Raw genomic sequence first — 13,660 nt, forward strand, 5'->3', positions numbered from 1 at the left:
GATGGTGATGGCTGTACAACAATGTGAATGTACTTAATGCCACTGAGCTACACACTTCAAAATGGTTGAGATGATAAATTTTGTGATTTTATGTTATGTGTAGTTTACCACAATTAAAAAAAATAATAATAATAATAAAAAGAAGGGTTTCACTCTGTCTCCCTGTCTTCTCAGAAGGCCTAGGTGCGTGGCTTCAAAATTTAACTTCCCAGTTGTCAAAAAATAGAAGTTTTATTTTTCCTTTGGACAACAACAATTAGCATATATGCAATAGATTGTATCTGCCAGGCTATATCAAAAGGTATGACTCCTTTTTTTTTTTGCAATCTCTTTAGCAGATTGCCTGTGACATGATCTAAGTCTGGTTCAATGCCTACTTGGTAATACAGGTTGACTATCCCTTATCTGAAACACTTGGGACCAGATGTGTTTTGGATTTAGGATTTTTTTGGATTTTGGAATATTTGTGTTATACTTACTAGTTGAGCATTCCAAATTCAAAAATATGAAATCCAGAATGCTCCAATGAGCATCTCCTTTGAGCATCATGCTAGCAAAAAGTTTCAGATTTTGGAGCATTTCAGATTTAGGATTTCTGATTTTTATATACAGATGATCAACCTGTACGATTGTGGTCTTTCCTTTCTAAAAAAATAATAATAAAAGCGTGAGTGTCATAATAGGAATACAAACTAAACTTATACACTTTAAAAATAAAAAAATAAAACGAAAAAAAGGAAACACCCACATTATTTGTATTTAGAATCTATTTAGCCTGCTATATTAATCTCCTAATGACACAGCTAAATCGTACCAATATTATTCTTGCTAAAATTTCACTCCAAAATACAAAACATCAAAATTTAATTTTCAGAATTTAGGGAAAAAAACCTCAGATTGATACCATTTATGTCAAGATAGTGACACTTGCAAACTCTTTATACGTCCAGAATACTGAAAATCTCATCCATGTAGTCTAGTGATCCCCTCCAACAGTCTGGGCTGACTTGTTATTGCTGTTCATACATGTGTTCTAGCTAAGAAGATAAACAACGCACTGCCAACCTGTGCAAAGTCAACGCTTCAACAATAAACCCTCCAGTATACTTTCCTATGCTAACTGGTAAAATGCCAACAACATGGTAAACTCATTCTTTTCAAAAAAGTTAATTTATTCCAGAGACAACTGAGAAATGCCAAATGACTGGAGCATGAAAGTATTATGTTTCTAAATCACAGATTCTAAACTACCATAATGTAGATTTACCATCCCCTTTGCAGACACAAATAGATGTCAAGTTAACTCTATATTGTCCCTAAGACGGCTAGAAACAACGTGAGAGAGAGCCAGGTATAACAAGAGAAACGGTGGCTCATTTCCCTAAGCAGTCACCTCTTTTATGCTCTCAACATCTCCTATGAAGCATAAAAGGCTTACTCAAAGATCAAACCTCTGCAACAGGTGACCAATCAGAGACCAGTGATCTTTGGAAACAATTCCATGTGGACATGAAAACTCCAGCTTCCTACCATCTCTATGCCTCTGCCTTGCATGAGGGCAGTAACTGGTGAGTTATTTTATCCATTTACCAAATATTTTTTGAGCACATACTACATGTCAGGTATTGTTCTAAGAGCTGGAAAATAGGCAAGGTATTCATCGCACTTACTTTCTAGAGAAAACATAAAAATAAGTAAAAATGAAATAAATGATGAACCATATGGAGACATCTGAAGAATTTAAGAATATTTTCATCTGAACTCTGATTTATTTTTATGTCTTTTCAGTTAGAAAATATTATAAATCCATTGAAAAATAGTCCAATTTTTCAAACAATAAAATATCTCTTATTACATAGTATTTGACATTTATTCCTATGGTCAACTGCTTACTAAGGTTGGAATGTGTAGTATGTGTTAATTAGTTTCTTCCCATGAGTATAAATTTCAGAAAACTATTATAAAACGAAGAGCATGTGGGTCTAAAGATTTGTTAGAGATTGGATGTATACATGTATGTATTTTAATTTAGAAAATTAAGTTTTATTTTTGATTACTTCTCTTCCTGGTATACTTAGATATCTATATTTCAAACATTTATATGGCTTTACGAAGGCCCCAAGCTTAGAATTTTTTAATTTGTTCATACCAGGATTTCCTTGCCTTGGCACTACTGATATTTGGGGCCAGATAATTCCTTGCTGTGGGGGGCTGTTCTGTAGAATTGCAGAATGTTTGGCAGCATCCCTGGCCTCCACCCAATAGATGCTGACAGTTAACACTGCCCCCACACACACACTCCCACACCCACCCCTGCAGCTGTGACAGACAAAAATGCCTCCCGATGCTACCAAAAGTCTCAACTGTCAACCCCAGTTAAGAACCACTCATAGGTCTTCACTGAATAAATATATTGTTCTATGATATCAAAGAAAGTTCCAAACATTAACCCACAAAAAGGATTTAAATGAACCTCCCAACCCCCAATTGTAAGCTCCCTAAAAGTTTCCTTCCTTTCCTCTTCTGTTCATTCCTTTAGGCCTGGGCAATAACAGGCGCTCAAATGTTTGCTGAAAGGAGAATTAATCACCACTGCGAAGCAGTCAGAAAAGAGAGTATAAGAAATTTCAGGCCAGGCACAGTGGCTCATGCCTGTAATCTTAGCACTTTGGGAGGCCAAGACGGGAGGACTGCTTGAGCCCAGGAGTTTGAGGTTGCACAGAGCTATGATGACACCACTGCACTATAGCTGAGGCAACAGAGTGAGACCCTGTCTCAAAAGGAAAGGAGATGGGAGGGGAGGGGAGGGGAGAAATTTGAGAATTTGGGGTAACAAAATAAATCTTAAGTAATCACCATTGGTCCAGATGTTGAAAGAAAATATTAAATTCATCTGGCTATATATTAATAATAGAACACAGCAAATATTTTGTTAAAGAGCTGAATGCCTACACTAAAAATATAGGAGATACAAAAGGAGTAAAATATAATCCCTGGCCTTGAGCAGTTTACAGTTTGACATGGGAGGTAAGTATGCCGTAGGCTATAAATACAATAGACTACTAGAAGTCTAATGGAAACGTACATGATGCTGTGTGTATGTGTTTCTGGTCCACCTTTTCAAGTATCAGCAGAGACTCCATGAAGAAAGGTTGCATGTGAGATAGGTTTTGAAGAATGAGTAAAACTGTGACGAGCAAAAGTGGGATAGTATAGCAGTTAGACAAGAGGGAATGATATAAGCAAAAGTTGGATATTTCTTGAGGAAATAGCGAGCAGCCGAGTTGGGAACATTTAAAAAGACAATAGAAGAATTGTGAGACAAGAAGCAAGGTGGAATGGGTTCAGGTAGCAGGAGGGTCTACAAGCTTGAACAAGGAGTTTGGACTTAATGGTTTTGTTCAAGTCTGAGCAGGAGAGTGACCTCCCTGAAGCTGTATCAGACTACTCTGCCAAAGGTGTGCAAGATGGGTTCCACTGGTGAGCCTGGCAGATCCAGAGGCCATTCTGGATGGTGCCTACAGTAAAAGAAAAATGTAAACTATTTACTAGTAGTATAAGTCTTGCATTCTATTTTGTTGTTGTTGTTGTATTTTATTCTACATCATTTTTTAAATGGTGGTAAACATCCAATAATACGGTTTCAAAACCCACCAAAAGGTTTGCAAAGCACCTGTTAGACCTTTGGGTAAACTTCATGAATTTGAATGCTGGGGGTATGAGAAATAAGAAGAGCATGACGGTTAGTGAGAGACTGTTAAGCTAGAATTGGCCCTGATGTATCATTATTCTGGGGACTGGCAGGATGGGACGTTGGAATGGTAAGCATGATTCTGGGGTGGTACGGCATGTCACTCTGAAGTGAGTGATCACAAGGTTCAAGATAGGGCTAAAAGTGAAACCAGAACAGGATGGGAGAAGTGAAATGGTGGAATGCAAGAGAAGAAAGAGCAGATCAGCAAGGGCCACACTGTAGGAGTGGCATGGGGCAAAAAGGGTACAGCATGCTAAAGTGTTAAAGATGGGGTCACTATTTTCACTAATTATAGGGTCCAAGCTCTGGGGTAGCTAAAGTGACGTGAGAAATTCACTCCAGTTGAAGAATCAGGAGATCAGTTTATAGGGATAAGAACAGTCAGTGTGCATGTTGATGGGACATGGTGTAAACAATCTATAAGTATGTAAAACCAGGTGCTGAACTCTTTGAGGAGAGTGAGGCTGTGCCTTGGAAACTGTCAGATGTTGAATAAACATGTGGTTAGTATTAATGTCAAAAGAGGTAAGTAATATTGGAGACCATATAGAGTATATAACGAAGAGTATATTATGGAGAAGGTCAAGAGGATTGTGGCATATAGAGAAAGTCTTATTTCAGTAACTCAGGAAACGTTGATAACTGAAAAAGATTCAAGGAGGCAGACAGGACAAGTCAAAGTGGGCTTTGATAGATCTAACTTTAAACTTAAAAAAAAAGGAAAGATTCAGAAAAGGATGATAATTGTTCATAAAGATCAGTGCTCAAATTATAAATTGGTGGCTCAAGAGCCATAGCTAGCCTAGAGATCTGAATTGCTTGCCTTGGTATTTTTAAAATAATATAATTTCAAATAAAATCTGGGTGTCTGGCTTTCTAGAAAAATCTGAACGTCTGGCAATGCTGACTATATAGTTCTGCATGACTTTTAAAATGTGCATACCCTTGGATCTACTGTGTGTGTATACCATCTGTAGAGGTTGGATAAATTAAGGAACATTATGTACACATTAAAAATAATTAGAACTATTAGTATAAACAAGGTAAGATTTTCACATAAAAAAAGCAAATTTCTGAATAATGTAAAGTGATCACATTAATGTTAAAAATTAGAACTATACTGTGATAATATATATTATATAAATTATGATATAAAATATATGGCCTTGCACAGCCACAGTGGAAAACAGTGTGGTGATTCCTCAAAGAAGTTAAACACAGAATTACCATATAACCCAGCAATTCCATTTCTAGTTTATACCCAAAAGAAATGAAAGCAGGAACTTGAACAAATATTTGTATACCATGTTCATAGAAACATTATCCACAATAGTCAAAAAGTGGAAGCAACCCAAGCGTCCATCAATGGATGAATGGACAAACAAAATGTGGTATATACACACAATGAAATATTATTTAGCCTTAAAAAGAAAGGGAATTCTAGGCTGGGAGCAGTGGTTCACGCCTGCAATCCTAGCACTCTGGGAGGCCGAGGTGAGCAGATCATTTGAGCTTAGGAGTTCGAGACCAGCCTGAGCAAGAGCGAGACCCCGTCTCTACTAAAAATAGAAAGAAATCATATGGACAGCTAAAAATATATATAGAAAAATGAGCCGGGCATGGTGGCACATGCCTGTAGTCCCAGCTACTCAGGAGGCTGAGGCAAGAGGACTGCTTGAGCCCAGGAGTTTGAGGTTGCTGTGAGCTAGGCTGACGTCACGGCACTCTAGCCTGGGCAACAGAGTGAGACTCTGTCTCAAAAAAAAAAAAAGAAAAGGAATTCTGATACAAGCTATAATATGGATGAACCTTGAAGACATTATGCTAAGTGAATTAAACTAGTCACAAAACTGGTACACGAGGAAAAGTACATGATGACTGGTGTGAGTTATAATATGGTCAATTTTGAACCTTAATTATTTTCTGGTCAATTAAAGGTCCTTAAGAATAAGATATACTGTCAGTGTTTAGGGTCTATTAAGCAGCAGTCCCCAACCTTTTTGGCACCAGGGACTGGTTTCATGGAAGGCAAGATAATTTTTCCCGGCGCGGGGTGGGGGAAGGGGGGACCAGTGGAGAGGGAGGCAGAGGATAAATGGTGATGCAAGCAATGGGGAACAGCTGTAAATACAGATGAAGCTTTGCCAGCCTCAAGCCCTCAAGCCACTGCTCACCTTCTGCTGTGTGGACAGGTTCCTAACTTTCATGGAAGACAATTTTTCCAGGGATTTGGCAAGGGGGTGGGGGTGCGGTTTTTGGCAGAGCTCAGGCAGCAACGCACTTCCCGGTTACCAACAGGCCTGGGGGGTTGGGGACCACAGTGTTAATAGATTCTTCTCTTATGCACAGAAACTTTGCTGATCCTATTCTGACTGGAAAAAATAGTGGAGGTGGTTAGCTATCAGAATTGACCTGGGGGTAAATTACAGGTAAACATACCCACAAAGCATTCTTACACAATGAAACTGAACTTTTGACTTTAGCACTGAACTTCCCTCTTGAAGAGTTACTGATGACTTGTCTCCAGACGCCACTTAATCAGTAGATCCTGTCTCTTCACTTGGAAAAAGGCACTCTTGAGTGATAGATGAGACAGCATATGTGAGAAAGGACCTAGCAAGGATCTGGTCTGGTATCAGTTAGTTCCCTTCCTCATCAAGCATACAAGAAGAAAGATTATTCCTAAATACAAACATGTCATTATGCTAACCATGAAAATCTTAAACCATAGTCTAACCTCACATTCTCCCACTGACTTAAAACATGAACACCATTTTATATAAGATCTAAGTAAATACACCAGAGCATTGATTTAACAAAATTCCAATGGAAGCAAATTCAAAATAAAATCTGAGGAACTTCATTATAAAACTTCACACCTACATACACCATGAGTCTTGTAGCAGAAACATTTAGGGAAGCTCCAGTGATTTAATGCCACCAGTATTTTAAAATAAACATAAGTCACTCACTAAAGTTTCAAAGGTTATGATGACTCAAGGCACACAGGAGGAAATTCTCTGAGTACCTAAAGCCAAGTTCAAGTTAGGCTATTTAGTGACCTAGACAAAATCAGTTGATACACAGGCCATCAGCTAATTGTTTAAAGAAATACAATTATTACTGTACAAAAAGTATTCCATCAGAGAAATGCTCCCTAAATAAAGATTTCTATAAGCAAGGATGACAGGAAATTATGCTTTTCTGCCCATTTAGAAAAGACCAATAAAATGTTAAATTTTTATAAGAGAAATGTCTCATTTATCCAACATTATATATAGTGAAGTATTCATGTCAATTCCTTTGCCAATGTTTATTAACCTTTTCAAACACATATTATCATACAGTAAAATTATCATATTTACTTTGAATGTATAGTTCTGATTTTAAAACATGTTACCACCACCATCACCTGGACACAGAAGAATTCATCACCCCCAAATTCTCCCTCCTGCTGTCCCTTTACATTCACACTCTTCCCCTCCTCCAGTCTTACAATCACTGATCTGGTCCCTATCACTATAGTTTTATCTTCACAAGACAGTCATATAAATAGAATCATACCTTTTAAGCCTGGCTTCTTTCACTCAGCATAAAACTTCAATTGAAGATTCACGAAAGCTGTTATATATACCAATAGTTCCTTCCTTTTTATTGCTAAGTAGTATTCCATGGTATGGATGTACCACAGTTTAACCATTCTCTTATTAAAGGATATTTTGATTGTTTCCAGTTTGGAGTTATTATGAATTAATCTGCTATGAATATTTAAGTACTGGTTTTTGTGTTAACAAAAGTTTTCATTAGAAAAATACTCAGGGGCAGGCACGGTGGTTCATGCCTGTAATTCTAGAACTCTGGAAGGTGGGAGGATTGCTTGAGCTCAGGAGAAAGAGTGATACCTCATCTCTACCAAAGAGAACAGAACTAGGCAGGCATGGTGGCACACACCTGTAGTCCCAGCTACTCGGAAGGCTGAGGCAGGAGGATGACTTGAGCCTACAATGATGTCAACTGCACTCTACTCAGGGTCACAGAGTAGGACTCTGTCTCAACAAAAAAAAAAAAAAAAAAGAGGAAACTGAACAACCTTCCTCACAACCCGCGCCCCCCACCCCCCCGCCCCGTCATTAAAAGAAAAAAAAAAAAGAAAAAGAAAAATACTCAGGAGTGGGATTGCTGAATTGTATAATAAATGTACATTTAACTTTGTAAGAAACTGACACAATTTTCCAGAGTGGTGGTGCCATTCTGCATTCCCATCAGCAATGTGTAAGGATCTCAGCTGCTCAACATTCTTCCTAGCACTTGGTATTGCCAGTATTCTTTCATTTAGCCATTCTAATAGGTATGTAGTGGTACCTCATTGTGGTTTTAAATTTTTTAACCATTTTTAATGGGCAACTTTAAAAAAAAAACAGCATACACTGTTTCACTCCCTGAAACAGAGAGTGCATGACATAAATTTTTCTGACTCAAATCACCCTTATAGAATAAACACTGTACTACCCCTGGGGCCTAGGGTTGCAGTACCTAGGGTTGTTTTCCTTCTTCTAAAATAGTCCCAGAATTATGCCTGTTTTTTATGGCTTTTAAAATCTTCACTCTTGTTGTCACTTCTTGCTATTAATGGTGCTCCCGCCTCTGGCAGACTTTCCTCTTCACCCTCTTCTCAAATTGAGTTTAGAAAATAGATAACCAGGCTTGTTAGCATTACATCTAAAAAGAAGAGGGCGATCTGTGAGTGAGAGCTTAAAGGATTCTTCAGTGAGGAAAGTGAAAGCTTCCCGGCACTCCCCAGTCGTTACATCTAAACTTCCTGATTATCTCACTTGGTTGCTGAGAAATTTCTAGTAGCTTAATTACTTGGGCATTTTTCAAAAAGGTATGGTTGCCAACTAAGATACTACCAGGTAACTGAGTCATCACACAGGTAATCTGTGCAATTAACACTAGGCTATGATTCTGGATCAGGAATTAAAAGTTTACCTAAAGCAAAATATAGACAAGATTACCGTGTCCAGAAGCCTAAACAGAAGAGATTATCTTAAACGTAGTTTAATTCTAGTTTCCAAACACTTACACATTAGCCAAAATCCTGAGCACCTTACTAGATATGCAAGGCATTCCAAGATAAAGAAATATTACAATTAAAAAAGAATTTTCAATGGTTCTTTCAAAAGATACAGTGACCATATATATACATACTGATTCTAATCATAAGTAATATTTACAGTGTTCCCTTGAAAATCACTTAAGTATTTAAGTATATAGCTGTGCTGTTACCAAAAGCAGTAAGTGAAACTCATCCTGTCTTTTAAGCAGTATTTTCCGTCTCTGAACAAGATAAAGCTATGAACAGTTTTATGATCTCTTCTGGAGGTGGTCCCATAGGAGAAATGGCATCATCTTACTGCTGTGAGCCCCAGGCTCCAATTCAGAAAATATGAGAGGCAGACACTTCCTCTCACCCAAACTTCCCTGAAGAATGGCAAGCTGTGGCTCTACCATGTTCACAGGCCAATCGCTACTCTTCCGGCTGCCTCCACCCACAGGATTAAAAACCATTTCACCAATTGCAACCGGATCTTGGGTGGGACTTCCGCTATCATTTTAGGCTTAACTACCACCATCTCATCACAGGAGCAGGGGCAATCATGAAGAGTGAGAATTTCACAAACTTTGAGTTCAAGTACAGCTTCAAGCAAGCATAAAAGAATGACATGATGGAAGACAGAGTGACCAGAGCTAAAAAAGCAAAACAGTCCCCAAAATATTGTTTTTAAGAAAAACAATGAAAAAGCAAGCAATCAAAATCTGAAGTCCAGGATCATTTATTTGCTTATCTTCACAGTCACTGCTGGGTCCTGAAGTTCTCCTCTGGCCCAGTTTCAGCTGTGGAGCCCTCTGCCAAAGGGACAGCAGAAGGCCGATAATGTGGAGCTCTGATTACCCACCCATCAGGGCACCGCTGAAGGTCACTGAATACTTACTGTGCACCAGAAAAATAAAGTTGTAAGTTCACGCCTGTATTGCATATGGCCCCCAATTTTACACTACTTCTTTTGCATCGGATCTACAAAACTGAACTACTTTAAAGGCTTTTTCACACAGATGTGTAAGTCACAGAACTGACAAAATGCCATCCTGTCAAATTTTACAATTCCTTGAAATCTAAAATAAACCGCAATTTCCCTAAACATCTTATTTTAAAAGGGACACAGACAGTGCACTGAGTTCTGAAGAAAAGACTAATGCATTGGCCCTTACACAAGTTTCACTCTCACTTGGCTAACATTTGTGAAGGTAGCAGCAGCAGCACTAGTATTTCCAGCTGCTTCTCCTCCCTGGCCCCGGCGATCCCCCCCACTGTTACTATTTATCCTACTTGCTTCCAAGATAAACCTGTTGCTGGGAAAGAGCAGGCTAAATTCGAAAAATGAGCATTTTGTTAAAGTTGAAGGTAAGTAACCTGTCTGCCTCAAAAAAGAAGGGGAAATCCTAAGGATACTGGAGATGAAGACACTACTTGGCACCTCTGGCTTTTGGTCCGGGGCTCTCTACAACCCTCAAGCGTGCTCACACGTCTGTGGACCCCGAGCAGGCCCACTGAGCAGGGAAGGCTGGAGGCAGGCTCGAAGAGTGCGCGGCCTGGACAGCCGGCCATCCATCTTGCGGCCGGGCCCGGCTCCTGGCCCGCTCTCTCCAGCCCGGCCCGAGGGAACTCGCCGCCCCGCGCGCCGCCACGTCCCGGCCACATTCTGCGCCTCGGGGAAGGGACTGGGGGTGCAGTGCGCCCCTGGCCCCCGGGCTCGAGAGCCCCTGGCCCGCCCCAGATCCCCGGCCCAGCCTCACCTTGACGTGGAAGCGGATGAGTGCCAGGCGGATGCAGTGGGCCATGCAGACGGGCGGCAGGAACCAGACCTTGGGCGGCGGGGTGCCCTTGTTCTGGACATGGCTGACGATCTGCTGCGCCGTCTGGCGCTCGTTGCCCTGCCGCTTGACCCACTCGTGCAGCCGGGCCTTCTCGAGCGCGCCGTTGAAGAAGACGAAGAGCTCGATGTTGCCGCCGAAGCAGGCCTTGGCCAGCGCCGCCAGGTAGCCGAGCATGTGGTTCCACTGGCCGCCGCTGACCCAGTCGGTGTAGAAGCCGCCGTAGAGGCGGTGCAGGCAGTTGTCGGCGTCCACCAGCAGGCGCAGCGGGGTCTGCGGGGGCCGCTGCCGCCCGCCGCCCACCAGGCTGCCCCGGGCCAGCTTCTGCAGCTCCACCGGCACCACGGCGCTCGGGCAGTGCTTCTCGATGTAGTCCTGGAAGCCCTGCACGCCCATGGCGGCGGCGGGGGCGCGGGCGCGGGCGGGGGGCGGCGGGGCCGGGGGCGGCGGGGCCGTGGCGTGCGGGAGGGCGGGCGGGGGCGGCGGCCTTTAGGGGGGACTGGGGCGGGTCGGGGGCGCGCTCATGGCCGCCGCGGCCGCCATGTGCTGCCGCCTCCCAGGGCCATGTCTGGGGAGGGACCTGCCGCCGCCGCCGCCGCTGCCGCTGCCGCGAGGCCGAGGCCGAAGCTGGGGCCGGGGCGGGGCGGGCGGCGCTGACGTAGCGGACGCCGCCCAGGCCCGCGCAGGCCCGCCGGCGAGCAGGCGGAAGAGGCGGCGCCGGCGGGACGCGGCCCGGGGCTCCGGAGGCGGCGGCTGGGGCCGGGGCCGGACCGGGACGGGCCCGGGGAGGTGCCTCGGCCGGAGCGGGCCGCGCCCAGAGGCCGCAGGCCGCCCGCCTCAGGCCTGCTGCCGCCCCGCCCCGGCCCGGCCTCGGCGAGGCCTGAGAGGCCGCCGCCCGGCAGGAGTCGGGCGAAGGGAGGCGGAGAAGAGGGTCCTGGGGAGAGCTCGCGACGCTCGTGGGGAAGCGGCGACAAGATGGCAGCTCCGAGGGGGAGACGGAGGCCCGGACGCTGCCTTTCTGACACGGCGGTCTGGCTCTCACTCGCCCAGGGCCTGCCGCCCCCGCAGACCCCGCGTCCCCAGGAGCGGATCCGGGCGGTCCCCGAGGCCGCCTCGGCCAGAGCGGGCTGGAGCGCGGGAGCGCGATGTGGACGTGCCTGCGAGGGAGCGGGACTCCGCAGAAGGTAGCGGCTTCGGGCTCTCGTTTGCCGTTTTTACACCTGTGACAAGTGACATGGTCAGACACGCTCTGATGTCTGAAAATACAACTAGTCCTAACGTCTGACCATCACAGAGCAGACTTTATAGTTCTGTTAACAGCGTGTGAAACGCCTGCTTTCTATAACATTTAGTTCCCACCGCGGAATAGCCCATCTCCTTAAACTTGCTCTTTGCTGTGGCTCACGCTGCACCTCTTAAGGAGGGTGACTTATTTTTTTTGTTTTTTTTTCTTTTTTCACACAGCACTGTTTCTGAAGGAGGGTGACTTAAATCCTGCTGTTGCTTTAGTAGCATCTTCTGAAAGAAGATCCTTTACATGACTTCTATGCCAAAGCTCTGTTATAATTGCTTGTATAGTAAAATGAGGTGAATACAATGCTGTATATTATGCTTCAGTAGGACGTCTTTAAAAAGAGATCAGTGTCTTTCAGAATGCAGCATTTAGAAACCCAGAAATCTTAAGAGTTTTAAAGTGCCTTTTTTAGTTACCGGCACTCCTCCATCCATCCTTTTTCTGGAGCAGCCTCTGTGGAGGAGCAGGATGCCGCTGCCGGCTGTGGCCCGGACGGCAGCCACGGAGCAGATGGAGCCTGCACCCACCCGGTTCCGCCACGCAGGCTCAAAGAAGCCTCTGTAAAAAGGCAAATTGAATTTTTGTTTCCTTTTCATACATCTCAAATGCAGTATGATATATACATAAATAAAATGCTCTCGGTATTTTAATAAGTTACCTTTAATTTTTAAAATTCGGACCGTAGCAAGTTAGGCCACTTACCCATGCACAAAGTTAGTGATGAAGCCAGGATTATATGTTATCTAGAAATACAATTAGCTATTTAAAGCCATGTTAAATAACAATTAAGAGGACACCCCAGAAATATCCAAATTTCCTAGTATAACCCAAGGCAGGTTCACAAGATTAAGAGTAGTAGTTTTAATCACTCACTGTATTTTTCATTTTGTATCATTGCATTCCATATATTTACCTTCACTGTGTACTTGTTTTTATTTCTTTTGAGCAATCTTGCTTTTGGTTTTTTAAAATGCATTAGTGCCAGTATCTGAGAGTCTGTAAATAAATTTATTTTCACCTTAAGACAGTGTAGAGTGTTAAAATTCTGGAATCAGACCACCAAATCTGTCCCGTCTTAACTCTGTGCCCTTGCTAAAATTACCCTGTTTGAACTTTCATGTTTACCATCTATGAAATGAGCATATTAATAGTACTTAACTACCAGGTTGTTATAAGGATCAAATCAGATAATCTGTGTCCCTACCACACAGCAAACAGTCAATAAATGTTTGCTTTTGTAGTTAGTATTTCCACATAATATAATTGTATAGACTTTACACTTGAGAACATGGACCAGTTATTTTTACTTTTTGATAGTTTAAAATTCATTTTCATCAACCTGAAACATAAAATTCAGTTATGCTTACTTTCCTTATTTAACTGTGTAGTCACCTTTTTTAAAAAAAAATTCTTTTATTTTTTGAGTACCATTATTAATGGCTGGCAAAATATTTGGCTGACAAACATTTAATATATTCTGCATCCTCAGCTCAAATTCAGGGGTTGATTGAAGTCAAATTTTTGAAATATGAGGTAAAAGTAAACATCTGTATTTAAAATTTAATGAAGTTATATCTCCTTGGGTTCACAATATAACAACAAATAGTTAGAGACTTTCATTTCCAATCACTTAATCTTTGGACAATTCACATAGAACGTAAAACTTCTAATTTCCCAAA

At 42.5% G+C, this 13,660-nt stretch overlaps 2 protein-coding genes across 4 annotated transcripts in view; one reads left to right on the top strand and one right to left on the bottom strand.

Annotated features, from left to right (window-relative positions):
* Positions 1 to 11,307, bottom strand: part of FAM120A (family with sequence similarity 120A) — a 111,602-nt gene extending 100,295 nt beyond the window's left edge. For 2 of the 3 annotated variants that reach the window (XM_045563449.1, XM_045563450.1), the window contains exon 1: positions 10,610 to 11,269. In XM_045563449.1, the coding sequence (XP_045419405.1) occupies positions 10,610 to 11,083 (474 nt within the window). In that variant the 5' untranslated portion in view covers positions 11,084 to 11,269. Of the gene's footprint in view, positions 1 to 10,609 lie in introns of all 3 variants that reach the window. The other variant, XM_045563448.1, reaches the window with a different exon arrangement.
* The window catches only part of LOC123645733 (translation initiation factor IF-2-like), a 29,805-nt gene continuing 27,355 nt past the window's right edge, over positions 11,211 to 13,660 (top strand). Inside the window, exons 1-2 of the mRNA XM_045562160.1 lie at positions 11,211 to 11,345; positions 11,390 to 11,871. Of these exons, the coding sequence (XP_045418116.1) occupies positions 11,211 to 11,345; positions 11,390 to 11,871 (617 nt within the window). The remainder of the gene's footprint in view (positions 11,346 to 11,389; positions 11,872 to 13,660) is intronic.

Source organism: Lemur catta, chromosome 10 (genome assembly GCF_020740605.2).
Source record: "Lemur catta isolate mLemCat1 chromosome 10, mLemCat1.pri, whole genome shotgun sequence".
Taxonomy (NCBI): Eukaryota; Metazoa; Chordata; class Mammalia; order Primates; family Lemuridae; genus Lemur; species Lemur catta.